The sequence below is a fragment of the Pteropus medius genome, unplaced genomic scaffold (genome assembly GCF_902729225.1).
Source record: "Pteropus medius unplaced genomic scaffold, Ma_sr-lr_union100, whole genome shotgun sequence".
Lineage (NCBI taxonomy): Eukaryota > Metazoa > Chordata > Mammalia > Chiroptera > Pteropodidae > Pteropus > Pteropus medius.
Window position 1 is genome coordinate 1,623,490 of NW_024349798.1, and position 26,402 is coordinate 1,649,891.

General features: G+C 48.3%; 2 protein-coding genes and 1 non-coding gene across 6 annotated transcripts; 2 read left to right on the plus strand and 1 right to left on the minus strand.

Annotated features, from left to right (window-relative positions):
* Positions 1 to 1,753: 1,753 nt before the first annotated feature.
* Positions 1,754 to 11,296, plus strand: NFATC2IP (nuclear factor of activated T cells 2 interacting protein). 3 transcript variants are annotated; one of them, XM_039884663.1, is made up of 8 exons: positions 1,754 to 2,180; positions 2,883 to 2,955; positions 5,259 to 5,379; positions 6,009 to 6,098; positions 6,182 to 6,368; positions 7,445 to 7,589; positions 7,721 to 7,830; positions 9,040 to 11,296. In XM_039884663.1, the coding sequence occupies exons 1-8, from the start codon at positions 1,785 to 1,787 to the stop codon at positions 9,196 to 9,198; spliced, it is 1,281 nt and encodes a 426-aa protein (XP_039740597.1). In that variant the 5' UTR covers positions 1,754 to 1,784; the 3' UTR covers positions 9,199 to 11,296. The 3 variants fall into 3 exon arrangements, with proteins under 3 accessions (XP_039740597.1, XP_039740599.1, XP_039740598.1); XM_039884665.1 differs by having other exon boundaries at positions 1,754 to 1,928; XM_039884664.1 differs by having other exon boundaries at positions 1,755 to 2,180; positions 6,009 to 6,089.
* LOC120620736 (5S ribosomal RNA) lies at positions 4,802 to 4,920 on the minus strand. Its single transcript, XR_005657967.1, has one exon. It is a non-coding gene; the product is annotated as a 5S ribosomal RNA (ribosomal RNA).
* A 6,801-nt stretch (positions 11,297 to 18,097) lies between the features above and the next one.
* Positions 18,098 to 25,922, plus strand: SPNS1 (SPNS lysolipid transporter 1, lysophospholipid). Of its 2 annotated transcripts, none has more exons than XM_039884667.1 (13): positions 18,098 to 18,255; positions 18,510 to 18,801; positions 18,892 to 18,957; positions 20,604 to 20,740; positions 21,843 to 21,994; positions 22,095 to 22,161; positions 22,963 to 23,108; positions 23,328 to 23,483; positions 23,792 to 23,981; positions 24,332 to 24,397; positions 24,675 to 24,773; positions 25,116 to 25,287; positions 25,562 to 25,922. In XM_039884667.1, exons 2-13 carry the CDS (start codon positions 18,561 to 18,563, stop codon positions 25,654 to 25,656), a joined length of 1,587 nt encoding a protein of 528 aa, XP_039740601.1. In that variant the 5' UTR covers positions 18,098 to 18,255; positions 18,510 to 18,560; the 3' UTR covers positions 25,657 to 25,922. The 2 variants fall into 2 exon arrangements, with proteins under 2 accessions (XP_039740601.1, XP_039740602.1); XM_039884668.1 differs by having other exon boundaries at positions 18,179 to 18,509; positions 18,593 to 18,801.
* Positions 25,923 to 26,402: the final 480 nt, after the last annotated feature.

A 26,402-nucleotide genomic window follows, 5' to 3' on the forward strand; every position in this document is an offset into this window, starting at 1 on the left:
GCTTCTATCTTGAATACAGTCCTCATGGCAAAAAATTAAAAATTAAAAAATTAAAATCCCAGGTCTGGCTTAGCATTCACACCCTTACCTTACCGTAAAGCTAAAATAAGCTCTTCCTATTGGCATAATCTCCGCCATTTCCTATTACCTTTCATCCAGTCTGCTTCATTTGTATAGGTTTCCTGCTTGTTCCTTAAGCATATGAACATGTGACCCCTGGTGAAAACACCCTGCCTTCTTGAGGATGAATCCATGTCTGGGTCTTCTTTGTGCCTCTGGTAACCAGCCAGAGCATGGCAAAGATCAGGAGCTCAGGAAATAAATAGGGAAAGAAGAGTGAATGAACGTCTGTGGAAAGTCCTGAGATTCAGGTGTGCAAAAGATGGAGACACTCCTGAGGGCTCTGCCACCCCAGGGAAGTCTCTGGGGAAGCTGAGGAACAGAGGTACGCCCACTGCAGCCCAGTGTTCTGGAATCTGACTGAGTTTGAATTCCCTTGCTAGCTGCTTGACTCAAGCTTTCTCTGCTGTAGTTTCCTGGTCTGTAAAATAAGGATAATCATTAAAGCTACCCAAATGAATCTTAAATGGGATATAATGCACATGACAGTGGCATAGTAAGCAGTCAAACATTAACTATTATTATTATTTGGTATTTATTAAGGGCCTACTGTGTGCCAGGGACCAGAGGGCACCAAGACCATTCGCAGGTTTCTACCCAGGAGGAAACCACACTCCAGAGCTTCTCAGCTTCCCACCTTGGAGGGAGAGGGAGAGAAACAAACCTCTCATGTCAGGAGGTAGTTTTGTGAATTGCAGCAAGGACTCCACCAAAGTTAGGAAGTTATTCTCCTCCAGGAACTGGGGGATGGGGAGCTATCTCCCTTGATGTTTGCATTTCAAAAAGGTGGCTGGCTCCCAGTCCTGGAGTTCCTGAGTTATGCGACTGGCAGGATGCTTATTTAGCCATTATAAAGATATACATACATTTGAAAAGGCCCGAGAAATTCTGAAAGAAAAAGAGTGGGGTAAAGTCATGTCCCTTATTTTCAACAGGGAGAATTAAAACTCTTATTTTTCATTTGTATGTTTTTCCAGGTGTATGTAATGGGAGGGCGTTGTGTGGGTGTATGCTGTTTTGACATTTGTGAAAGATGTCTTTCGGGACGTCTGGTATGAGGGAGGGTTTGTATGCTGTCGGAGGCAATTCGTAGACTTGAGTGGTATTAAATTGTTGGTACAGGGTGCGTACTGTGTGGATTATGCACGAGAGGGGCGTTTGCGAGAGTAGGTGGCGTGGAGTGGAATTAGCTCAGAACGCGGTTGGAGGAAACAATAATAGAGATATCCGTGAAGTCTGAAGCCTAATTCGTCGATTTTAAAAAACAATCCCCAGTTCGTTTTCCTCATCCCTGTAGTCAGAGGGTTTGAGGACTACAATTCCCAGAATGCTCCAATAACCGGGAAAACGGATCTCTCCTGTGGGCGGGGCTGAGAGAAAGCTGGGCTGGAAGCGCGGCAGCCCGGCCAATGGGTGAGCCCGGCCGAATTAAAACCTACGCTGATTGAGCGGAGGCTCGTTGGAATCTTTGGCGCCTTGGTCTCAGTGGTGGGTGTGTGATGGGCGGGAGAAACGGCCAGTGAAAACGCAGGGAGGCGGATCCAGAGGGTATGGGCGGGTAGAAGTGTTGACTAGCAGGCGGTTCGCCCAATGAAGGGCGGAAGTCGCGGGAGTGGGCCGGGCGAGTCGACTAGAGGCGGGCGACTAGCGGTCGGGTGTGTGCCATGTCGGAACCTGTGAGGAAGCGGGGTCGGAGGGCCCGAGGCGGCGGTGTCGGCCGAGGGGCTCGGGGGGCTCGGGGGGCCCGGGGCGGGCGAGGCCGGCGTCCTCGCGCCCAGCGGTCTCCAGCCCGGAGCTCCCTGGACTCGGTAATTGTGGACTTGGTCAGCGACAATGATGAGGATATTCTGGAGGTCGCAACGGCGCGCGGCGCTGTGGACCCGGTAGAAGTCCCGCTCCCGGAGACCCCCGTGCCAGCCGCGCCCCAGGACGACAGCGACAGTGACAGCGAAGGGGAGGACGCGCGGCCGGCTGGAGCCGCTCCGGTCCTGGTCAGGCGGCGGCGGCGGCTACTGCTGGATCCGGGGGAGGCGCCAGTGGTTCCAGTGTACTCCGGGAAGGTGTAGCCTGGTTCCCGGGAGGGCTGGCGTGGAAGGGCTGGGTTTATGGAGTGCTGAGGGTAGGGTTCTGGGGTTGGTCTTGGGGGTCTAAACGGAAGTAGGAGCTAGGGCCTTGGAGGCAGAGAGATGCAGGATTCTTGGGGTTTCTGCAGACTGATGGAATGAGGGGGTTCGAAGTGTGTTGGGAGTTTGGGATTCTCGCAGGGGGCATAGAGAGGCTACGGAGCTGGCATCCCTGAGAGTTCAGTGAGGGGATGGAAGGATTGGACTGGGATTTGGGTCATGTTGGGTTTTGAGGTTGAGGCTCATGGCTAAGGATCCAGGAAGCTAGGTAGGGTATTGGGGCTGGAGTTTACAGAAGTTCAGAGAGGAGTGGGGGTTCCAGGAGGCTTGTGTCTCCAGGTGGTAGGGTGAGCTAGGGGGCTGGGATTCCCTAAGATTCTAAGATAGTGGGATGGCTAGCAGCCTAGTAAAAAAAGAACTAAACCTGCATGCCTTAAGCAAAGGGAGTGTAGGAGTAAGGGCAATACAGTTTTGGATCTTGAGGAAGCTGGTCTCCTGAGTCCCTGGAGAAGGCTGTGGTGTCTACATCCTTAGGGAGAATTTGGAAGCTGGAGGAGGCCTAGGTGTGAGGGAAGAAGCATCCCGTTTTCCTTTTCAGTGGAAGGAGGACTCGGGGCTGATGCACTTTTGTATTTGCAGGTGAAGAGCAGCCTCCACCTCATCCCAGATCACCTGCCCCTCCTGAAACTCTGTCCCCCAGGGGCTGAGGAAGGTAAGGGAGGGCCTCAGGGAAGAGCTGCCCAACGCTAGTCTCTCTGAGGGAGTTTACATCCCTGTACTTAGTTGTTGCCTGAAGTTAAGGGAAAGGCATGAGAGGTGACTCTTGAGTCTTAGCCAGAAAAAAAGGTCCAGTCCTAAAAGGAGCCTGTTTATTAATCAGAAGGCACAGGAAGTGTGGTCAAACCACCCTTCCCCCAACTCGAATAGACATGAGTGTGCTAATATACAGATTTCAGGGTACCATCCCTGGAGATTCTGATTCTGTAATCCTGGGGACAGTGGAGGAGGAGGTGTTGAAAATCTGTAACATCTTGTTACGTCTGCGACAAGTTCCTTGGGTACACTCTGCAACTACCAGTGTGTCCTTTGAGTCTTATCAGGGCTGCCCAGCCTTTGTCCTCCCTCAGTGATGTGATTTTTGCAACCCACCCAAGGGCAATGACTAGGAATCGAGTCTAATAAGGAAGTGACCTAGTAGATAAATGCAGACCTTGGACCAAGACTTCTGTACCATGAGGGAGTATGATAGGGTGACGAAGAGCTGATTTAAGGACCAACTGGCCTCTGTGACCTTGGACAAGTTAATTTCTCAAAGCTTCAATTTCCTTATCAGGAAAATGGATATAATTGTGGACCTATGTCAAAGGATTTTAGTGAGAATTAATTAAAAGAGAGTATAGCCCTCTTTTGGGCTACATGTATAGTTTAGGATAGTACAAGGCATGTGGAAATACTATATAAAGTATACCTCTGTCCTTGCCTCTCAAAATATGGGTCCAGAAGTGTTACGCATTTGCTGGAAGCTTGTTAGAAATGCAGAAGCTCGGGCCACTGGCAGTTGCCGTATTTAGCCAGGACAAAGTTTCTCAACCTCAGCACTATCGACATTTGGACTGGATAATTCTTTGTTGTGGGCTGTTCTGTGCACTGTTTAGCAGCATCCTGACCCTTATGCACTAGATGCCAGTATCACAGCCCAAACCCTTCCCCCACTTGTAACAACCAAAGTATTCTCCAGATATTGCCACATGTCCCCTAGGAGGCAAAATTGCCTCTGATTGAGAACCACTGACCCAGGATTTATCGTCATTGTTTTGTTTTCATAGTATTTATTTTTATGGTTAACAATGATCTTTTATTGGTGGCAAGTAAATAGAAAAGAGTGTCTATATTCTAGAATAATACCCGGTTTCTCATCATTTTACAATGTATACAAATATCAAATCATTATGTTGTACACCTGGAACTAATATGTTATATGTCAATTATACCTCAATAAAAAGGAAAGAAATACCTAGTTTCCTTTTATAAGGAATTTAAGTTAAAATAAATTATTTAAAGAAAGATATTAAACAAATAACGCAGAGATTTAGTGAAATGTGATAATGACACTCTTGGATGAAATTTGAGAAACATGGGGTTAGAAGGTCTATACTACTTATCGCTTTACCTCATTCCTCCCTGTCCCAAAGCTTGACTCACGTAGTCTCTCTATACCCACCAAATTGAGGACAGGAAGAAAATATAGAAACATTTTTTTAAAAATTATACTTTGACAACATCTGTTTTAATGCTTGGTTTATAATATATGTAATAGTATGTACACGTATAATAGTACATAATATTACTAATAGTGTTATAATCATAGTATTAATAGTATTAAGTAAATATGTATTTTCTGAGTTGTATATTTAATATTTTATAAATATTTTAAATACTTTAGTTTTTATTTATCTTATTTTATTTTTTTAATTTTTTAGGTGAAGCAACCCTTGGTTGACCTCACAGATTGCAAGGACCTTGTCAGCTTACAATCCCTTATTTTTTTTAATTTTTGAAGCCTACAGCACCTGGTCTTCTTAGGTGGTCTCCCATCCAAGCACTAACCAGGCCCGACCCTGCTTAGCTTCCGAGATCAGATGGGATCGGGCTTGTTCAGGGTAGCATGGCTGTAGACTGGTATTTTATATTTGTGGGTACATGTGATCAAAAAAGTTGGAGTGGGCCACTTTCCAATTGTCCACACTTGCCACACTGTCTCATACCTTAGCACGAGGCTCAGACACTCCTGCGCCAATCTCTCAGATTCCAGCTCATGCTTTTCTCTGAGTTAGGCATTTCCTTTTTGACTCTTGCACCTTGAGCACTTTCCCAGTATCATGATGTGTGTCTGGGGTGCCCCACAGCAATCTCCTCCTTTCTGAGGACCTTCTGTACCCTGTGACTTGTGTCTCCTCGGCCTCCTGCTGCCTTCTCTTGGTTAACCCTTTCCACTGTCTTCTCCTCTGTCCCCAGAGGGGGATGTGGCAGATTCTAGCAGTCCCCACACTGAGGAATCCCCATGTCCAGATTCTCCCTGGAAGAAAAAGCTGAGGAGTAAAGATGAAGAAGAAGAAAAAGAAAAGCAGATGTCTCTGTGAGTAAGGCCGGGGCACGGAAGCTCTAGGGGCAGAAAAGGAATTGGAGGAGTAGTCTGAGGCAGGCAGGACCCTTGAGTGGTTCGTGAAAGGATAAGAAGGGGTGAAAGGAGTCTTGAGGCTTAGGTGAGTAGTGAAGCTCTTGGGAGAAGAGGTGGCCCACATGAAAGGATGACAGCGGACCCTGCAGGATGGGAGTGGAGTGAGATGGTAGTAATACAGGGTGACGTGGTAATAATGTGGCTCTGGAGACTGCCAGACTGCCCTCGTGGTTCACATCTGGCTAGCTGCCTCTTAACTGTTGTCTGTATGCTTCGCTTTCGTCTTCTGTAAAATGGGGATGATAGTGGTACCTGTGTCAGAATTTTTGAATAGATCAAGAGTTAACACCTGACATATGGTAAATGCTTGGTGTCTGTTAGATGTTGGCAGACACTCACCTAGGAAGTGACTTACTTGAAAAGGCATTTTCTTCCCTTTGTTTTCCAGTAAGGTAGATGTTACTGGAAAGTGTTCCTTCTTGATTCTCCAACTTCTCCTCTGTTCCCAGGGGTCCATAGATCATGAGGACGGATGTGGGCTGGGCTGTCTCCTCTTCCTCCATCTTGTCCCTTTCTTCTTTCTTCAGGGATCTGGATACCTCTCCTTTGCCCCCACCTCTGCCAAGGACAAAAAGCAGAAAACATACTCGGGCACTCCAGAAGTTAAGGTGCCGAGGGTAGGAGGCTCTGGCTGGGATGGAGAGGGGCAGTATGGAGGGTGGCCCACCCTAGCTGACCCAAAGTCCTTTCTGCACCCAAGGGAGGTGAACAAGCGCCTCCAGGATCTCCGTTCCTGCCTGAGTCCCAAGCAGCGCCAGGGACAGGACCACCTGAGCCAAGATGATGAGGTGGTCCTTGTGGAGGGGCCCATTCTCCCAGAGAGCCCCCGACTCTTCCCGCTCAAAATCCGGTGCCGTGCTGACCTGGTCAGATTGCCCATCAGAATGGTAAGTGCCTGAAGGGCCTGTGAGAGAAGGGTCCCAGAAGATACCTGTGGAGAGACTGACGTCTGGGAGAAAGGACTCTGTCTTCCGCAGTCAAATGCTCTATCCCTGAGCTATACCCCCATGATCTGACTCTGTCTTCTGTTGCCCATCCTGCCCTCTGGATCTGCCCAGCACTCATTCAGGCCTCCATGCCTTTGCACTCCCTGTTCCCGCTGTCCAGATTATCTTTTTCTCAGTCTCCCCTCACTTTCTGGCAAATTTCTCACCATTCTTTCAGGCTCCACTTAAGCATCCTAAGAAGCTTTGCTTGCTGACCCCCTCCCCAGGGTGCTGCCCCCTCCCTCTTTCCTTCCCTTTGATCCTGTGCTTCCCTCTTATTTAATGCTCTTAATATGCGTAATACTCTTTCTGCATTTGACACACAGATGTCACTCAGTCATTCTGCACTCCCCCAGCTTCCTGGTGAAGATTACTATTTTGGTAGGGATGACTCCATTCAAAAACAAGGATGATAACAGAAATGACCATTTATTGAGCCATAACCATGCATCGAGCAGGCAACTAAGCCAGAGGTTGCAAACTGACAGCCCATGGACCTATCAACAGTGCACCTTCTTTTTTGGCCGTGTAGAGTGCTTTTAAAACATGTGAGTTTATTGTCAACCTTTGCCTTGGATGATTTCATACAAAGGTCCAGATGTCTGGCTTCTCTTAAATAGGAAGTTGTAGTCCCATTGGCTGTATTCCCACCTGGTACCAGTCAGCTGGTGCTCTTCCCGCTCAAAACAGCTCGCCTGTTTAGATGTGGCGTGTGAGGTCCACTTTGCTGCAGTCCCCACCACTCCTTTTTTTTCCTCCTAATCCATGGTCGCTTCATTTCTTTATGTTGCTTGCCTGAACCCTTTATCAACATGATTTTATTCTATACTTTGTTAGGTAAATGTGATGAAACTTACAGCTGAGTAGCTCAGTGAGTAGCAAAGGCCAGAAGCTTGTGTTGGGGTGGAAGGGAGGTTGGGTGGGATGGAGCACATCAAGGCAGGAAGACCTCCTTTGCTTCTTGTCTTCCTCCCCAGTCGGAGCCCCTACAGAGTGTGGTGGACCACATGGCTGCTCATCTCGGGGTGTCCCCAAGCAGGATCCTCTTGCTCTTTGGAGAGACAGAGCTGTCCCCTACCGCCACTCCCAGAACCTTAAAGCTTGGAGTGGCTGACATCATTGGTGAGAGGAAGGCAGGGAGGTGGATCCTTGAGGAGACTTTTGCCACAGGGAGGGGATAAGGGGAAAGTCCCATGTAGGGCCCTGCTTCCAGCCGCTGCTTAGGCCTGGATTCCTGATCCTGCCTCCTACAGACTGTGTGGTGCTAGCAAGTTCTCCAGAGGCCACAGAGACATCCCATCTGCTCCAGCTGCGGGTACAGGGCAAGGAGAAACACCAGACGCTGGAAGTCTCACTGTCTCGAGTGAGTAGGAAAGATGGCTCTCCACGCATCTCACCCTTTTTTCTGCTGTCTTTCTTGTCATTTAATTGAAGATGAATTCCTCCTAGCCCTGATTCTCTGGAGACACTGCCTTCCCTAGTCTCGAGTTCCTGGATAGTCCTAGATAGTGGAAAAACCCATTCAGTGTCCCTCCCCTCTTCTGGAAACCTCTGCTCTAGTCTCCTAACTCCTTCCGGTTAAAATGGAAAGGACCCTTGGACAGTAACCACTAAAACCCACCAAAATAACAACTAAAGCCACACTTGTTAAGTGGCAGTCCCTGTTCTAAGGATACTTACTTCACATTTCGGATATTATTGAATTTCACAACAATCTTATATGAGAAAGCACCATCGTTACTCTCATTTAACAGATAAGGAAACCGAGGTCTAGAGAGGTGGGATAACTTCATAGTGTCCTAGGGCCGCTGTAATGAAGTAACACAAACTGGGTGGCTCAAACCCACAGAAATGTGTTCTCTTACAGTTCTGGAAGTTAGAAGTCTGCAATCAGGGCGTCAGCAGGGTCGTGCTCCCTCTGAGACTGGATAGAATCCTTCCTTCTAGCTTCTGGTGGTGATGGCTGTCAAGCCTTGTCTTGTAGCTGCATTACTCCAACCTCTGCCTCTTTTGTCACATGGCTTTCTCCCTGCGTGTCTCCATTTTCTCTTACAAGGACACCAGTCATTAGTGCCACCCTAATCCAGTATGACCTTGTATTAACTAATTACATTCGCAAAGCCCTACTTCCACATAAGGTCACATTCATGTTTATCGGGGGTTAGGACCACAAGATACCTTTTTTTGGGGCGGGGGAGACATTGTTCAACCCATAACACTTGCCTAAGGTCACACATCCAGTTAAGTGGCTGAGCCTGGTCTCCATTTGGGTCATTCTCATTCCAGAGTCTGGGCTCTCCTCGTCATTGCAATATACGCCTCCACTGGTAGGTGTGGGGCCTGGGTCTTGGAGAACCTGCCTGACCCAGAGCCTAAGCCTTGGGCTCTGTGGCCTGGTTCCCTAGAGAGGAACCCACTGTGCTTGCTTCTTTGTCCATTTGCCTTCTCCTCCATGGGCACTGCCTTTACTTGTCCCCTTGTCTTCCCTGTCCCAGGTCCTTTGTCTGTCCCTACAAGTTCTCGCTAATCTCTCTTTTCAAATTCTTATATCCATTTTTTCTTGCCTATCCAGGATTCTCCTCTCAAGACCCTCATGTCCCGCTACGAGGAGGCCATGGGACTCTCGGGCCACAATCTCTCCTTCTTCTTTGATGGGACAAAGCTTTCAGGCAAGGAGCTGCCTGCTGATCTGGGCATGGAATCTGGGGACCTCATTGAGGTCTGGGGTTGAAAACCCACTCCCTGTTTGGAGGCCCAGCCTGGACTTGGGGAGAATGACTGCCCCCTTTTGGCCCCATAAAGGCTAGCTGAAGCTGAGGTAGAACTTATTTTTAAGCCGAAGCAAAAATTAAGGTATGATATTTGACCTCTTCTCCTGTTGACCCTGGTTTCAAATCGTTAGTTACCTGGTTAGTTTTGTGGTTGCCATTGCTGCCCTAGGTAGACTGTGGCTCCATTCATATGGTGTGCTGAGTTTTGCAATCTCCTGGGATACCTCTCACCCATACCCTTTCACTTCCACCATCACCCTTTTGTTCACCAAAATGTCTATTTTATGACACTGCTTATAGTTAAACAGGGAGTTGAAATGAATTAGGGTTGAGTATGGGATTCCAGGCCTGGGATTTACTCCACATCTAGGACCAGCAGTGACCTTCGTGTCATTTGGGGATAGGTGGTGTAGTTTGCTTGAGGCACATACACACACAGTGTGGTTCCTTGGCTTGCAGGAAAATAAATGATCAAGCTCACACATACATGAGCTTAAACACAGACAGTGGGTTACTTTTTTGAAAGATATAGCGGGTTCTCAGCCTTGGAAGTCTAACTCACCCCAGGATCCTTTATAGCCCCCTTCCTGATACACACACATTATTTAAGGCATAATTGAAAACATTGAGCCTTTTTGGATCTAAGATTTTAGTCAATAAAAGACTTCTCTGGTTTTTATAGCTTTCCCCCCTTTTTTCACACCATCTTCTCCCATAAGCATTCATTCTAGGGTGCTAATTGCATGTCTTTGACTATGAATGCATCCTTGTAAAATGCAGCATTGTATGTATGAATATCTTTTTTTAAATATGTGATGTTATGCTATAGATGTTGTGCTGCTGCTTTTTTCACTCAATATGTGTTGCTTGTTTTATATCTGCTTTGTTGCTTTGAACTGCTCTGGGATGTCAGCTGCACGTTACTTATGCATTTGCTAAGTGGTGGACCCCTAGGTGTTTCCAGCCCCTTGGCATGTAGACAGGGCCACAGTGAACATCCTGTTATGTGTTCCTTCCATGATCGTGTGTAAAGTTCTCTGGCATAGGTGTTCAGGATGAGATTACAGGTTAGACTGTTTAATTTCTCTATGGTTCTACCAAATTTTTCTTTAGATGGTCACTGACCCTTTTACTGGAAGCTTCCCATTGCTCTTAATCCTCACCATCATTTTTATTGCCCAATTTCTAATTTTTGCCAGTCTGATAGGCATAAAGTGTCACTGTGTTTTAATGTACATTCATCCGATCACTAGGAATTTGGGGAATTTCTTCACATATCTGTCAGCCTTTCTGGTTTTTCTTTTCTGCGAACCGCTAATTCATCTTTGCTCAATTTCTTATAGGGGCTTCCTGTCTGTATTTATTCTCCAGAGTTACTCACATATTCCTGGGCAGTTACAAAAAGCTCAGAATGGCACTGGAGTTTGTTTATCCAAGGGTGTCCTTTACTGAACAGAATTTTTTTTTTTTTACAAGTTAAAATTTTTATTTTGCTCATTTGGGGGAACTGGGCACACGTAAGTCAAACAGTACAAATTTATATGGGTTAAAGGAATGAACAGAAAATTTTAATTATAATGTAAGTGTATTAACTATTTTATCATATCATTTATTGTTTTTTGATTTCTTATTTAAAAATGTTTAAGATATTTTATATTTTCTTTTGTTAGCTAATTTGCTTTTCCTTTCACATTTAGGCCACTAAATAGGGCTGAAGTCCAGCTAGTGCATGCTGGTACCTGCAATGGCTGGCATCTGCTCTGGATGGTCAGACATTTGTTCTCACTGGCTGATAATAGGCTATACTGGCTGCTAAATATTCACTACTACTTTCAAACTATTTGAAATTCACATTCGTATATGAAATCCAAGTTTTATTTTCACCATATAATGAGCTAGCACTGTCTACTAATAGAGCCATTAATTTCCCACTATATGGGGTGTAATTTTGGCAAAAGTGTATCATAAACACTTTTTTTGTTGGAATGTGGCATTCCTTTGAACTTACGATGTGGGAAAAACAACAGAAATAAACCTTTATAACATTTAAATAATACAGGATATGGTATAGCTCTCATTTTTTTCAGTCTTTTATGTCTATTAATAAGGTCGAACACATTAAAATTTTGTATTCAGTATCAACAGAGTAAATGAGACTACGTTTAGCTTGCGTGTACTTGAAGATTTCTGTCTTTGTGGCCCTCATGGGACTCCTACTACAGCTGCTGTAACTAAGACCATTAGTTGTCCCCTCACATCCATTCTTCTTCCTTTCAGGGTAACAGAACTCCTGTTTCTTAGCAAAGCATAGAAACTTCAGAATAAAGACTACTTCCTAGCCAGGCTTATGGGGTATATGGGGAGGAGGGGTACAACTTCCAGGATGTGACCATAAGTGGACAGTGTGTGCCCCTTTCCTTCGCTTCCTTCCTGCTGCTGATTGCAAATGGAACAGCCTTGCTGACGTGAAGTGACTTTGGGGATGGAAGCCACGCAAAGGACAGGGAGAGAGAGTCAGAGCATTAACCTCCATGTGGCCTCTTAACAGTCCGATGCTGCAGACCTCTGGGCTTTCATAGAAAAGGGGAACTTCTGTCTTGTTTTAAATCACTGCTATTCGAGGATTTCTGTCCCTTGTAACCAAACCCAGTTCTAGCCCCAGGATGTTGGTGCAAGCACTATTGTAGTGATCCTCATTGGAAACCCACCTCAAATGTATATCCAGGGATAGAATCACTGGTCATTGAATATGCACCTACCCAGTTTTTGAGTACTGCCAGATCGCTGAGCAAAGTGGCAGGACCTTTATAAGTCCACTAGCAAGTGCTAGAGGGTTCCAGTTCCCTCTTATCTTCCTCAGCAATCTGGGGGTGATATGGGAAAGACTGCTCATTGTAAAAGAATTTGCATTTCTTCTGTGATGAGACAGATTATTCATCTTTTTGATCAAAGAGATTGATCACTTGTGAGGTGATCTTTCTAAAACTCCTGATTAGAAACCTTCAAAACCATAGTGAGCCCTTTCTCAGTGCCACATACCAAGCTTGGCACTTTGCATAATCTCATTCATCCTCAGCAATCCTATGTGGTAGTTTTTGTTATTACAGTCATACCCCCTTATCTGCAGTTTTGCTTTCTGCAGTTTCAGTTACCCGCAGCCAACCACAGTCTGAATATATTAATTGGAAAATTCCAGAAATAAACAATTCACAAATTTTTAATTGCGTGCTGTTTATCTTATCACTTTATCTCATCACTAAGACATTGTATCTCACATCACAAGAAGTGTGAGTACAGTACAATAAAACGTTTTGAGAGAGATACCACATTCACACAATTTTTATTATAGTACAGTCACATGCCGTCTAATGACAGGAAAACATTCTGAGGAATTCGTAGTTAGGTGATTTTGTCTTCATGGGCACATCAGAGGGTGTACTTAAGCAAACCTAGTGGGTCTAGCCAACTACACACCTAGGCTGTGTGGTCCAGCATACTGTTCCTAGGCTACAGCCTATAGAGCTTGTCACTACAAAACAACATGAGATTAAATCAGCCACAAAAGAAAATAATGTAATCAAAAGACGTGGTGCATGACTATATTGTTATAATTGTCCTATTTTCTTATTTGTTAATCTCTTCCTAATTTATAAATTAAGCTTTATAGTATGTATGTATAGGAAAGACAACATATAGGGTTTGGTGCCATCCAGTTTCAGGCATCTTCTGGGGAGATTTCAAGGGGAGACTACAATACTTCAATTTTATAGAAGAGAAACAGGAGCTTAGAAAGATTAATTAACCTCCCACAGATCACATAGCCACTGAATGAATGCAGAGCCAGATGTAAAACCAGGTAGCCTGACACATGACTCATAATCATAATTCTTAATGAGGCCAGCATGTCTCACTTGATGTGCACACAAATCAGCTGGGGAGCTTGCAGATGTGGACCAGCAATTGTGGGATGGGACCTGAGGTGCTGCGTTTCTAATGAGCTCCCATGTTGCGATACTGCTGACCATACTGAGTAGCAGGATACTATTTGGCCTTTTTTCTATAGCTTCCCATTTCCCCAACCCAGCCATTCCCTTCCTTCATCAAGGCACATCCTCTTGTCCCACTTCAGCCCAGAACAGGGGTCTAGCTCAGTATAGTCTTACACTCACTGGTCTATGTCTTTATCCCCTACTAGCCTGTAAGGTCCAAACTGTCATGCTCTGCATAACGATGTCATGGTCAAGGACAGACTGCATATACGATAGTGGCCCATGAGATTATAATGGAGCTGAAAATATTCTGTGGCCTAGTGATGTAGTCCAGGTAAAGCCAAAGTCAGCGCTTTCTGAACCTAGTGCAGCTCCCCAGTAAGAGCCTCAGGCAGGTCCTTCAGGAAGTATTGCAGAGAGGGCATTGTAGGAGATGAAAGTTCCATGCCTGTTATTGCCCCTGAAAACCTTCCCGTGGGATGAAATGTACAGATGGAAGACAGCAGTGCTGATGATTCTGACCCTGTGTAGGCTTAGGTGAATGTGTGTGTTTGTGTTGTAGTTTTTAACAAAGTTTAAAAAGTGAAAAATAAGATTTAAAAATGGAAAAAAAGCTTATAATGAGGCAGGATAGTTCCCTCTCCCCTCCAGGATACAGCTCTGGAATTTTTCCTTAGTTCCTTACTCAGCCCTCTCCCTGCGCTCAGGAATTTCTCCCTTGTTCTTGATTCAGCCCTCTCCCTGTTGCCTTTCCAAGCAGGAGACTCAGCTGTGGTAAACTGAGACTCAGGTGTGATAAACAAGCCAAGGCCAGGAGGCAGGATGGATAGCCTTGGGACACCCCCACCTCTCAGAAAACAAAAGTCCCTTCAGACCGCTGAGGCAGACTCCCTCTTAGAGTTTGCCGGCACTTTTCTCTAAAGTGTGTACTTTCACTATAATAAAACTTGTGCTTTCCCGTTTGCTGCTTGTTGTGTCCTTGAATTCTTCCTCATGGCATAAGACAAGACCCTGGTCACTGGAGCTCCAGGTTGGGGTTCCTCTTTGGACTCCCACCTTGTCGAGCTCTCCCCCATCAATAGAATAAGGATATAAAGAAAGAAAATATTTTTGTAGAGCTGTGCAATGTGTTTTAAGCTGTGTTATTACAAAGAAAAGTCAAAAAAATTAAAGTCTATAAAGTTAAAGAGTTATAATAAGCTAAGGTTAATTTGTTATTGAAGAAAAGATTTTAAAAATAAATTTAGTGTAGCCTAAGTGTGCAGTGTTTATAAAGTCTGCAGTAGTGCACAGTGATGTCTTAGGCCTTCGCATTCCCTCACCACTCACCCAGAGCAACTTCCAGTCCCGCAAGCTCCATTCATGGTAAGTGTCCTATGCATATCTTTCATACTTATTGTACCTTTTCTGTGTTTAGATACACAAATACCATTGTGTTATAGTTGCCTATTAGCATTCAGTACAGTAACATGCTGTACACGTTTGTCACCTAGGAGCACCGTGCTACACCACAGAGCCTAGGCGTGTAGCTGGCTAGACCATCTAGGTTTGTGTAAGTGTACTCTGTGATGTTCCCACAACAAAGAAATCACCTAACGACCCATTTCTCAGCATGTATCCCTGTCCTTAAGTGATGCGTGACTGTTCTAAACCTTGTTTTTATCAAAGATCCTAGTTCAGTGTCTGATCCAGTAGTTACCTAACAAATGTTGAGTGAATAAATAAGCTCCTCATCTCAAAGAATCCCACTACCATCCATCTCATTGCATAAGCCAGGAATCTGAATTTCACCCTGACACTTCTTTCACCCCATATCTACTCCATTACCAAGTCAATTTAACTGCCCCACACGACTCTCAAAGCAGTTCACTTCTCTTCCTCCATCCTATCCTGGTGCAAGCCACCACTGCCTACAGCCATCCGAGAGGCAGGCATCTGCTGCCCCTTTGTCCCCCTCCAGTCCATGTGCACTGCAGCCAGAGTGATCTCAAATGCAAATCTAATTTTAAAATAAAGGAGATCCTTAACATGGATCTCGATCAGCCCCTGTCTGCTCCCTGGCCAGCCTCCCTCTCTCACTGCTCTTCACCCTGCCCTTCTCTCAGATTCTTGTGTTCGTTGTGCTTCCTTCTGTGGTAGGGTCCTTGCACATGCTTTCCATGGCCTAGACTGCTCTCCTTTCCCTCCTGGGAAGTCAATGATTGTCCCTCCCCCACATCTGAGCTCAAGGGCCATTTCCTGAGAGACTCTCAACCTCCCTGACCAGGTCAAATGCCCCCTGTCATCAGGTCCCCATATACCAGGCTTCTCTTCTGTGGCATTTGTCGTAAGCAGACTTTTTTTTCTAGGAAAATTGAGGATTTATTATATCGTTGATCTTTTCTATGAGTGAGATTTCTGTTGTGGGTCAAAGGCACTTCTTATAATTTCTTTCATCATATCCCCCTCTCATTCTCAAACTCATGCATATTTTCCAAGACTTTCTTGAGGACAAAATCCTTGATGCGCAGCTATTATTTCTTTCCAATATCACTAGATGGATCATTCGCCTTTATTAATGTCCTCTTTTGATGATGATTCCTTGATTGCAATCCAACAGAAAGGCTTCCCACATCTGGAGGGAAGTCGCCTTCACCCAGTGAGAGTAGGTTCCTGTAGTTCTCCAACAACATGTCCCTGCACGAGGCCCTCTGCGCCAGCGTTCAGGCATTCCCTATCCTCCTGAGAGATTTTTGCAAACATCCTTGAACGTCAACCATCTCTGAGAAAGAGCCGTTCATTTTTTCCTTTTCCACTGGAGTTCTGTCTCAAGTAGGTTATTTGGACTGAGCTTGTTTCTCCACCAGATTCACTTCTGGGTCTGCAGGAAAACTATAAGTGAACTTTTCCCCCAAGAATTTCCATATGTACTTATATTTCGCAAACCACAATTTCCAAAGAAAGTAAAAGTTGAGCTCCAGTTTAAACCAACAGACCTGCACAGACATATTTATTTATCTGACCTTAAAGGAATTCTAATCAAGAGATCCATCAAATTTTAAAAAGCACATGTACTCAGAGAAGAGCCAAATGTTCTTCCCATTTGGCGAAACCCATTAGCATCAAAATATTTGCTTTTATAACTAGAAAGTTTTATTTTCATTAATGTCTGGTGGTATCGTGTTTGGACTACTGGCTTTTTTTTTTTTTTTTGACTTATTGGAGTTTAATTTACATACCTAAACAGTCACTCATTTTAAGTCTACAGTTCAATGAGTGTTAGGAAATGTACACAGCCCTGCAGAAGTTTACTGGTGCCTGTTTGCCCCTCTTTCTCTCTGACCCCAGGCAACCACTAATTTGCTTTCTGTCACTTTAATTTTGCCTTTTCTAGATTTTCCATTTTTCATTAGCTTTTCATATAAATGGGATGATAAAGTATGCAGTCTTTTGTGTCATTTAGCATGTTTTTGAGATTTATCCATGTTGTGTGTATCATTGAGTAGTATTCCATTATAGGGCTATATTATTCACCTGTGGATAAACATGTGGGGTTGTTTATTTCTCTCTCTCTTTTTTTTTTTGGCTATTATGAATAGCGTTCTATGAACATTCACATATAGGTTTTTGTTTGGACACGTTTTCATTTCTCATTGATAGATACCTAGGAGTGGAGTTGATGGGTCATATAGGAAGTGAATGTTTAATTCTTAAACTGCCAAACTTTTCAAAGTATCTGTACTGTTTGCACTCCCATAATCACTGTATGAATGTTCTAGTTGCTTCATATAATTTATAATACTTGGTATTATCAATTTTTAAGAGCTATTTTAGTATCTTATTGTGGTTTTAATTTGCATTTTCTATAATGACCAATGGTGTCATACTTGTTGGCCATTCATATATCTTCTGTGAAACGTCTGTTCAAATCTTTTGCCCATTTAAAAATTGTGGTTTTGTTTTATTAAGAGTTCTTTACACATCTGGATGTAAGTCTTTTGTCAGATACATTCTTCGCAAATGTTTTCTTCCAATCTGTGGTTTGTCTTTCCATTTCATAGGTGCAGTTTTACATGTGTATGGATATGTCTCCTCCAGATAAGCTCCATGGGGTAGGGACTAAATCTGCTTTTGCCTGACACAATGCCAGGCATATAGTAGGTGCTCAATATTTCGTTGAGGAAATTCAGTGACTACAATCTGAAGTTCCTCTCCATCTCTTTCCCTTAAACCCTCAGTGAAGACCAGGCTTAGGGTCTTCTGAAACATGAAGTATCCCCTGGTGAGACCACCAGAGGGGGCGCAAGGGCTAGTGCCCCGGAGGGACGTGAGGAAAACCAGCTCGAGGCGAGGCGGGTGGGGTTCTGAGGACGCTTTCTTCAGTGTCTACAGGGAAACCTCAAGAGTTTTCAGGCAGCAGGGTTGGGACATCTGAACGATAGGAAGGGAGCCGAGCGAGAGGCCAGAGCCGGGGGTCGCTGCTCAACATTCATTCCTTCAACACTTAACGTGTATGAAGCCCAAATTAGACATTGAGAAAGAGGATAATCACTTAGAGCGAGAATTGTTCGTTGCCTTTTCTAGAGATATTTACTATTTCCAAGACTTTTTAAGATTCCATTATCTCGTTCGGGAAGAAGTCTGCTAAGAGGGTGTTGCAGATAAGAAGGCCGAGATTCAGAGGGTTGGGCGACTCCGCCTGTTCCCCTGGCGGTCTCGATGGGGACGCGGCCGCCGGTTGCCATAGTGGCGCAGCAGCTGAGGCACTTGGAGGCACTGGGAGCATCCGGGTCTTGGACCGCTCCTTGGTTACCCTGGCGACCGGGCGGCAGTCACGTGGGGCAGGAGCCTGCGGAGAAGCCGAAGGGGCATGCGCGGCCGAAGGCCTAGGCTTCCATAGTCCCGAGGTGTGTCACGTGTCAAGGGCTTGCACTCGGTGGCATTCGTCACTCCAGCTCCATCGTCACATGACCAGCTCTTAGACATCATGGCGGCGGCCGTGGTGCAGCGTCTGGGCTGAGCGACAGAGTGTAGTGGGCTCATACCCGGGTGAGGGGTGGCCTCCACCCGGAAGGGGGGAGGAAGGATCGGGCTCTCCTCAACCCACTCCTGTCCCCGCCATCACCCTAATTCCACTTGTCCCTTCCGCGCGGTGTGTCTGCTGACACGGGGAGGCATGACAGGGCTCGGGTTCCACCCCAGCCGTGCTCTGTGCTTCGGGGCAAGCTCCCACCCGTCTGTGCGCGCACCTCCGTCGCCTGGGTTCTCTCCATCCTCCTTTCTCCAGCCTCCTCCCCTCGCAGGTAGGATCGTCGGTGGGATCGGAGTGCGGGCGGGCGCGGCCCCCCGGGACCATGTCCGGGTCCGACACCGCGCCCTTCCTCAGCCAGGCGGATGACACGGGCGACGGGCCGGTGCCCGGTACCCCGGGATTACCGGGGTACATGGGGAACCCGAAGTCCGAGAATCCCGAGGTCCCAGACCGAGAGAGGCTGCAGCGCATCACGGGCTTGTCTGCGGGCCGTTCGGCTCTCATAGTGGCCGTGCTGTGCTACATCAACCTCCTCAACTACATGGACCGCTTCACCGTGGCTGGTACTGGTTTCTGGGAGGAAGTTAGACGAGGGGAAGGGAAAGGGGTCCCAAAGGTGGGGCTGCTTCTCCGAGCCCATCCTGTCTTCCCAGGCGTCCTTCCGGACATCGAGCAGTTCTTCGACATCGGAGACAGTAGCTCCGGCCTCATCCAGACGGGTGAGTGGAGGCCCCTCCTGGGCACACAGCAGCTCTTCGTCCTTTTCTGCCTCGGTAGGGGCTACATGCTGGTGCGCCTGGGGCCTCACTGATGAAAGTATAGTGGCCAGAGTTAGGGGGAGAGATGGCCCTGAGTCTGCTCTGGAGTTGTTCTGTTTAGTTAGGACGCCTTATATAAAGAGGGAGTCAGTTTAGTGTAAAAGTTAAAACAGACCAGGTTTCCACTTACTCACGGTGTGATGGTAGGCAAGGCCCTCCACCTCTCTAAGCCTCATTTTCCACGTTGGTGAGATGGAACTAGTAATAACCTAGATCACCTCACGGGATGATGAGGATTAAAGGAGATAATGCCTGTGAAGTGTGTTATAGTGTTAAGAACATGACAGGCACCCAATAAATAATGGCAGGAGAGGGTATCTGGTATGGGGAGATGTGAGTTTTACTTGTACGGAACTTTGGGATTTGAGGGAGAGGCAAAGAAAAACAGGCCCAAATCCTCTTTTCCTTCCTTCTCTCTTTCATTCATTTCTTGAATGAATCGGAGCACCTACTATGTGCCAGACCCTCGAGGAAGTGGTGATAATATCCACTGAACTTGGCCAAGACCTTTTATGCCCATTGTCTTCTAATCCTTCCATTGGCTGAGAAATAGATGTTATTCATATTTTATAGAGGAAGTAGATGGTATTATCAACATTTCTATAAAGAAACTGAGGCTTGGAGAAGAGTTAAGACTTGCCCAGAGTCACACAACGAGTTAGAGGCAGGAGTTTGAATCCAGGTCTTGCAGTGTTCTTTGTTCCAGTCCAGGCCAATAAGAAACTGGAGGTATTTAAGGCTAAGTCTAGAGAAATGAGAATGAGTTCATAGGTTAAGGTCTGCAAAACTCTAAATAGAATTGTTGAGTTAGAGAAGAAGCAGGTCGTCCTTGGCAGCCCCGTTCACTTTTTCATTCAACACGTGTTTAATGAGCATCTATTTTATGTTAGGCCATATATTAAGTCTTGGAAACACAGTCATGGCCTGTATAGCCAAGGTCCTTATCTTCATGGGGCCGACATTCTACTGTGCAAAAGGGGGCAACAGTCCACAAAAATCTAAATTGATAATGAGATAATTTTCCATAGGAATAAGTGCTACGTAAAAGAAAATAGTAATTATGATAGAGACTGGATGTGTGGTGGTTGGAAAGGTATCTGGGCTGGAACCTAAAGGAGCTAAGCTCTGTGAAGCTTAAAGGTGAGGAGAGAACCTTCCAGATAGAAAGGATCAAATCGCTGGTGCCAAAAACCCGAAGATGGCATTGAGCTTGGCATTTGGGCTATTGGGGTACAGAGAAAAGAAAGGATGAGCATGAAATTGGAGAGGTAGGGAGGGGTTGGAGCAGACGGTGCACTGTGGGCCATGATACGGCATTTGGATTTTGTTCTTGTCTCTATGGGAGGAAGTAGCGAGTCAGCTGGGCCATCCATTTTACAATGGAAGGTTCGAAAGATGTCGAAGGTGGGGTTGGACTCCACCTGGCAGGAAGCTCGGATAGTTTCAGGGTTGGGAGTTATTCCTGCCTCCCCTTGCCCTCCCTGAGCTGGAGTGGGGGACGAGGTAGGGGTACTGGGGCTGGGCTGTGACTCTCTGCTTCCCCCCAGTGTTCATTTCCAGTTACATGGTGTTGGCACCAGTGTTTGGCTACCTGGGTGACAGGTACAATCGGAAGTATCTCATGTGCGGGGGCATTGCCTTCTGGTCTCTGGTGACACTGGGGTCATCCTTCATCCCCAGAGAGGTGAGGCCCCACAATGACTCCTGCTCCTCCCACCCCTCTCCCCCATCGATCTTTGCTGCTGCTCTTCGGAGTCATCGCAGACTGGGCCTGGGGAACTTCGGTAGTTTCCTTGGCCCATGCCATCCTACACCACCGTTTGCCTGAGTTAATCTGCCCGCCCCATCCTTTCCCGTTTTCTTTCATAACTTTCCATCCATCATCCCCACTCCTCCTGACCATTGACTCCTTCCACTCAATACCCAAACACTCATGTTTCTTTCTGTACCATGGAAAAGGCCTTACCTGGACTATCTCCTCCCTCTTCCCCTTCCTAGTCAGACTTCCTGAAAGGCCCCTTTGACCAAGCTCCAGTCTGGGTGAAGGAGCAGCCAGGGAGAAGCTCTCTGTCTGCACTTCCTCTCCCATTCACCCCTTGAGCACTGCTGGCTGACCTGCCCCCACCACTCCATTGCCAAAGTCAACAGTGACCTCTCTGTTGCTAAATGTAGCTCCTGCTTCCTAGTCCTCTTCTCACTAGATCTCCTGGGAGCCTCTGGCTCCATTGACCCACTTCTTCCTTCCGGAAATGCTCTTCTCACTTCTGTGATGCCATTCTTTTGGTTTTCCTTCTACCTCCCTGGCTGTTGCTGCTTTGCTCCTTTGAAATCCCCTGTGTGTTCTCACTCTTTGCCCTAGAACTCTGTCCTCAGCCCCAGGCACTATGCATTCAGGTGTCTTTGGTAGACAAACCCCCACTTTAAGGTCATTATTCACTATTGGGGTGTCTTAGGTGGGTGGGCAAGATAGAAATTAAGATTTATTTTACACTTACTGGGCTTAATGAAATAGACCTTTTATTATCCAGTCCTCACAATAGTTATGTGAACAAGTTGTTATTATCCCCCTTTTTCAGATGAGGAAACTGAGGCTCAGAGAGGTTAAGTTCCTTTTCCAAAGTCACAGCTAGTAAGTAGTGGAGCCAGGATTCAAGCTCAGGTCTGTCTGATTTTAAAACTGGGGCCTCTCCCGCTATCCCTGCTGCCTCTCCAGAGCCGACTGGTGAGGTAGACTGGGAAGCTGGCTGTAGGGCGGGCTGCCACCTCCTCCCTGTCTCGTTTCCTAGCGATTCTGGCTGCTCCTCCTGACCCGGGGCCTGGTGGGGGTCGGGGAGGCCAGTTACTCCACCATCGCACCTACTCTCATCGCCGACCTCTTCGTGGCAGACCAGCGGAGTCGGATGCTCAGCGTGTTCTACTTTGCCATCCCGGTGGGCAGGTGAGTGGGCCTTGGGCCGGCTTGGTGGGGAGGAAGAATTGCCGAGTGTGAGGCATGACTGACTGGCTGTCCCCTCTCTCTTCCCACCCCTTTTCCCCAGTGGTCTGGGTTACATTGCGGGTTCCAAAGTGAAGGACATGGCTGGGGACTGGCACTGGGCCCTGAGGGTGAGTCTGGTCACAACCTGGGGTAGGTCAGCAACATTCTCACTGATTTCCCCTTTCCTACCTTCAGCCTCCCCTTTTAAGGCAGCACTTACTCTGCCAAGCCTGCAAGAAGCCTCACCACAAAGCCATGTGCTAGACAGAACTCTTGGTTGCAGGTGACAGAAGCTCGTTGTAAAAGTGTAAGCCCCCAAATGGGACTGTATTGGCTCTCAAAATGGAGAGTCCCAGGGCGAGCTTCGGGTATAGCTGGGTCCAGAATGCCCACAGTCACAGGAATTCGATCATCCTTTTCTTAGCTCGACTTTCCTCTGTGTTAACTTCATTCTCAAGCAAGAGAAAGCTTCGCACATTTATCTTCCCATTTAGAAACTTCGGCACCCTGGATCCCCGAGTATTAGTCCTGGATAGTATCTGATTAGATGAACGTGGGTCACATGCCCACCATTGAATCAGTCACTGAGGCTGGGGAACTTAGCACTACTCTCATTGGCCAGGTCTAGATTACAAGCCCTACCCTGTTTGAACCAGCGTGCTGAGAAAAGTTGGGGGAGTGGTTTCCCAAAAGCAAATTAGGGTGCTGTTACCACAGAGGGAACAGTTAGGCTTGCAGAAATGGGGGTGGCCCCTGGTGGCAAAGTGCTCCTCCCCCTGGTCGCAGGTTCAACTTCTTTGAGCAAGTTTTTATCCCGATGTTTGAGGTCTTGGGGCCTGAGTTGCCTTTACACACCCTCCCTTTCTTCCAGCCCCAGGGGTTGAGTGCGTCCCTGCCCGGGGCTGTCCTGAAGCCCACTCTTTCCCCAGGTGACACCAGGTCTAGGAGTGGTGGCTGTCCTGCTGCTGTTCCTGGTAGTACGGGAGCCGCCAAGGGGAGCTGTGGAGCGCCTCTCAGACTCACCGCCCCTGAACCCCACCTCCTGGTGGGCGGATCTGAGAGCTCTGGCAAGAAAGTGAGTTTAATTCCATCCTAACCCAAGTTGGCCCTACCCCATGATCAGGAATTCAGTTTCCACTGACCGCCCCCTGTGACAGCTGCTCCCGGATCCTGGTAGCCCAGGCAGCCTCCATGCCCAGTGCCCTGACCTTATTAAAATAAGCCAGGAAGGGAGAACAGAGTCCCTTACCCGATACCTCCGTGGAATCACATTTCCTCCATTCCAACTATGCAGCCCTAGTTTCATCCTGTCTTCCCTTGGCTTCACTGCTGTGGCCTTTGTCACGGGCTCCCTGGCTCTCTGGGCTCCTGCATTCTTGCTGCGTTCCCGTGTGGTCTTGGGGGAGACCCCACCTTGCCTTCCGGGAGACTCCTGCTCGTCCTCTGACAGGTACCCAGATGGAGGCTGGGCTGGGTGGCCTGCAGTTGGCAGATGATAGAGTGGAAAGAGTAGGATTCAGACTCAGACAAGGAGAGTTTGAATCCCAACTCCACAAGTTTCTTCCTGTCCCAGACTCTCAGTTTCCCGGTCTGGGGAATAGGTGGGGAGCTTCCTGGACTGTGGGGGGCTGTGCCTGGATAGCCCTGGGTTGTGAGGGTGGCTGGGATGGATGGTCTTCCTCTCCAGGCCATAGAGGTGAGGCTAGGGAGCTTTGCAGGCAGATGGAATAGCCCCTGTGCCCCTCCGCCTGTCCGCAGCCTCATCTTTGGGCTCATCACCTGCCTGACTGGGGTCCTGGGTGTGGGCCTGGGTGTGGAGTTCAGCCGCCGCCTCCGCCGCTCCAACCCCCGGGCCGACCCACTGGTCTGTGCTGCTGGCCTCCTGGGCTCCGCACCCTTCCTCTTCCTGTCTCTCGCCTGTGCCCGCGGTAGCATCGTGGCCACTTATGTAAGTAGCCAGCAGGTATCAAGGCGGGGGTGCTTTGGGTTCAAGGCAGAGGAATGGTGCACTGGGGCAAGACTGGGGACAACCAGCATAGGGGTTCAGAGCCGACTCCAGAGCAGGAGTGTCTGGTTTTGAATCTCAGCTCTGGCCCTACCCAGCTGTGTGGCATTGAGCAAGTGACTTAACCTCTCGGTACTCAGTGTCATCATCTGTAAAATGGGAATAACAATAGCTCCCGTCTCATAGGAGTATTGTGAGGATTAAATTAGTTAATAGATGGGCCTCCACATATTTGCTCTTCTTGTGATGAGTTCAACCCCACTCCCACGCTCCCCTACCCTCTGGTCCCCCAGATTTTCATCTTTATTGGCGAGACACTGTTGTCCATGAACTGGGCCATTGTGGCTGATATTCTGCTGGTGAGTAGGTGGGTCATTCCAGGGTTGGTCCAGAGGCTGATGGGAGCAGGGAGTGGGGGCAGGAGGCCTCACTTGCCTTGAATCGTGGCCCTTACCCCTTCTTCGAAACCTAGCCCCAGACTGACTTCAGAGTCCAGCCCCAGAAGGGCCTGTAGGCCAGGCCTGCCTTACCTTTCACCCCAGTCACACCTCTGAGCTGGAGTTCACCTTTGACCTCAGCCTAGGCCGAGCCTTGGTCCCCTCCTTGCCCGCTATCTCTTGCCCCTCTTCCTCCCAGTATGTGGTAATCCCTACGAGACGCTCCACTGCTGAGGCCTTCCAGATCGTGCTGTCCCACCTGCTGGGTGATGCTGGGAGCCCCTACCTCATTGGCCTGGTAAGCACTGCCCTTTCTCTAGGCCTCCGGTGGGGGTTAGGACACCCTGTGATCCTAGCACTGGCTGGTGGCGAGTGGCCTGAGCCTGAGCTGAATTGGAAGGTGTGGTCCCTCTTAGGTGTCCATGTCATCTGTGCCAGGCACTCCTCACCTTGGACCCTCAGCTTGACGGGATTTTGTCTTCGCAGGTTTCTATAGGGAGGCCGGGGGCCTCTCCCTGGAAGCCCAGACCCTTTTCCCTTCCTGGCTGCAGTCTTTGTCTGGTGGAGTTTGGACCTCCCTCTCCTCAGTGCCCACTCCATGCCTCTCTCTCCTGCCTTTCCTTTCTGCGTCTCCCCACAGATCTCCGACCGCCTCCGCCGGACTTGGCCCCCCTCCTTCCTGTCTGAGTTCCGGGCACTGCAGTTCTCACTCATGCTCTGTGCCTTCGTCGGGGCACTGGGCGGTGCGGCCTTCCTGGGCACTGCCATCTTCATTGAGGGTGACCGCCGGCGGGCCCAGCTGCACGTGCAGGGTCAGTTGGGCCTCCCCCTGTTTGCGCACAGCTCCTTGCCCAGCTTCGTGATGCCTGCTTATTCGTTCATCCGTCTGCCTAGTCCTGTGCGCCTGGCATCACCCAGTCCACAGCCCTTCCTTCATCCGGCTTCAGGTCTTCCCAGCCAACAAGCTGATGGCCTGGCCCGTCCACAGCTCTCGGGCCCCATCCATTTCCCACTACCTGTTTGTCCCCTCTCTGGCTTTGTGTCTGTCTGTTCATTCAACCCTGGCTTTGACTCCTCCCCTGCCAGGTCTGCTGCATGAGGCAAGGCCTGAAGATGACCGCATTGTGGTGCCCCAGAGAGGCCGCTCCACCCGAGTCCCCGTGTCCAGCGTGCTCATCTGAGGGGCTGTCACTCACCTACCTGCACACCTGCCACAGCTGGCCTTGGGCCCACCCCATGAGGCGCCCAGGCCCAAACCCTCGGCTTGGCCCAGCTTCTAGGAGGGGCCTTGGGCCATGTTTCAGCTCCCACACACTACATGGGCAGCCGGGGTAGGGGTGGTGGCAGGGGGCTGTGGGTGTCTGGGAGGGGTCTGGGAGGAGTCCGTGAGCAGCCCTAGGGTCTCGGTGCTATTTGTAACTAAATAAAATTTGTAGCCAGATCTCAACTGCCTGCTTGAGTCTCTCTGGTGCTCGTTATCTCTGCCTCTCTGGACTATGGGAGATGCCCCCGCTCCAGCACCGGGGCTCCTGGGGCCTGTCGGGTCACTCCTATGGGGCTTCTGGGCTGGGTGAACAAGAGGGTGAAGTGAGCTGGCTCTGTATGACTGTGAGTCATGCCCCTATTTCCCCTAGAGCCGCCCCTCTTGGCAGGCTGGCCAGGGTGAGGTAAGGGTGGGCACGGCCTGTGCCCCTCTGAATTCCCGGGGTCAGCCTCCCTCCTTGCTGCCTCGTTGAGCCACCACAGCTGTGGAGGCTACATCTGCTGGCTGGCCTGCAAGTGTCTTGTCCTTCCACTGATAGGAGTTACCCCTTGTCCTGGAGGCCAACAGACCCTTCTTGAAGACCTGAGGGTGGCTCCACAGGCCTCCTTCCCCTCCCTACTCGCTGGGTGGGGGTGGGAAGGGGGTGGGTGCAGCCGGCTGAGG

Bases quoted from the DNA above. Each gene is read 5' to 3' on its own strand.
- NFATC2IP (XM_039884663.1), top strand. From the start codon at position 1,785: ATGTCGGAACCTGTGAGGAAGCGGGGTCGGAGGGCCCGAGGCGGCGGT. The intron at 2,181-2,882 runs GTGTAGCCTGGT...TTGTATTTGCAG, and splicing joins TTCCAGTGTACTCCGGGAAG to GTGAAGAGCAGCCTCCACCT. The intron at 6,369-7,444 runs GTAAGTGCCTGA...CTTCCTCCCCAG, and splicing joins TCAGATTGCCCATCAGAATG to TCGGAGCCCCTACAGAGTGT.
- SPNS1 (XM_039884667.1), top strand. From the start codon at position 18,561: ATGTCCGGGTCCGACACCGCGCCCTTCCTCAGCCAGGCGGATGACACG. The intron at 23,484-23,791 runs GTACCCAGATGG...GCCTGTCCGCAG, and splicing joins TCCTGCTCGTCCTCTGACAG to CCTCATCTTTGGGCTCATCA. The intron at 24,774-25,115 runs GTAAGCACTGCC...GTCTCCCCACAG, and splicing joins GCCCCTACCTCATTGGCCTG to ATCTCCGACCGCCTCCGCCG.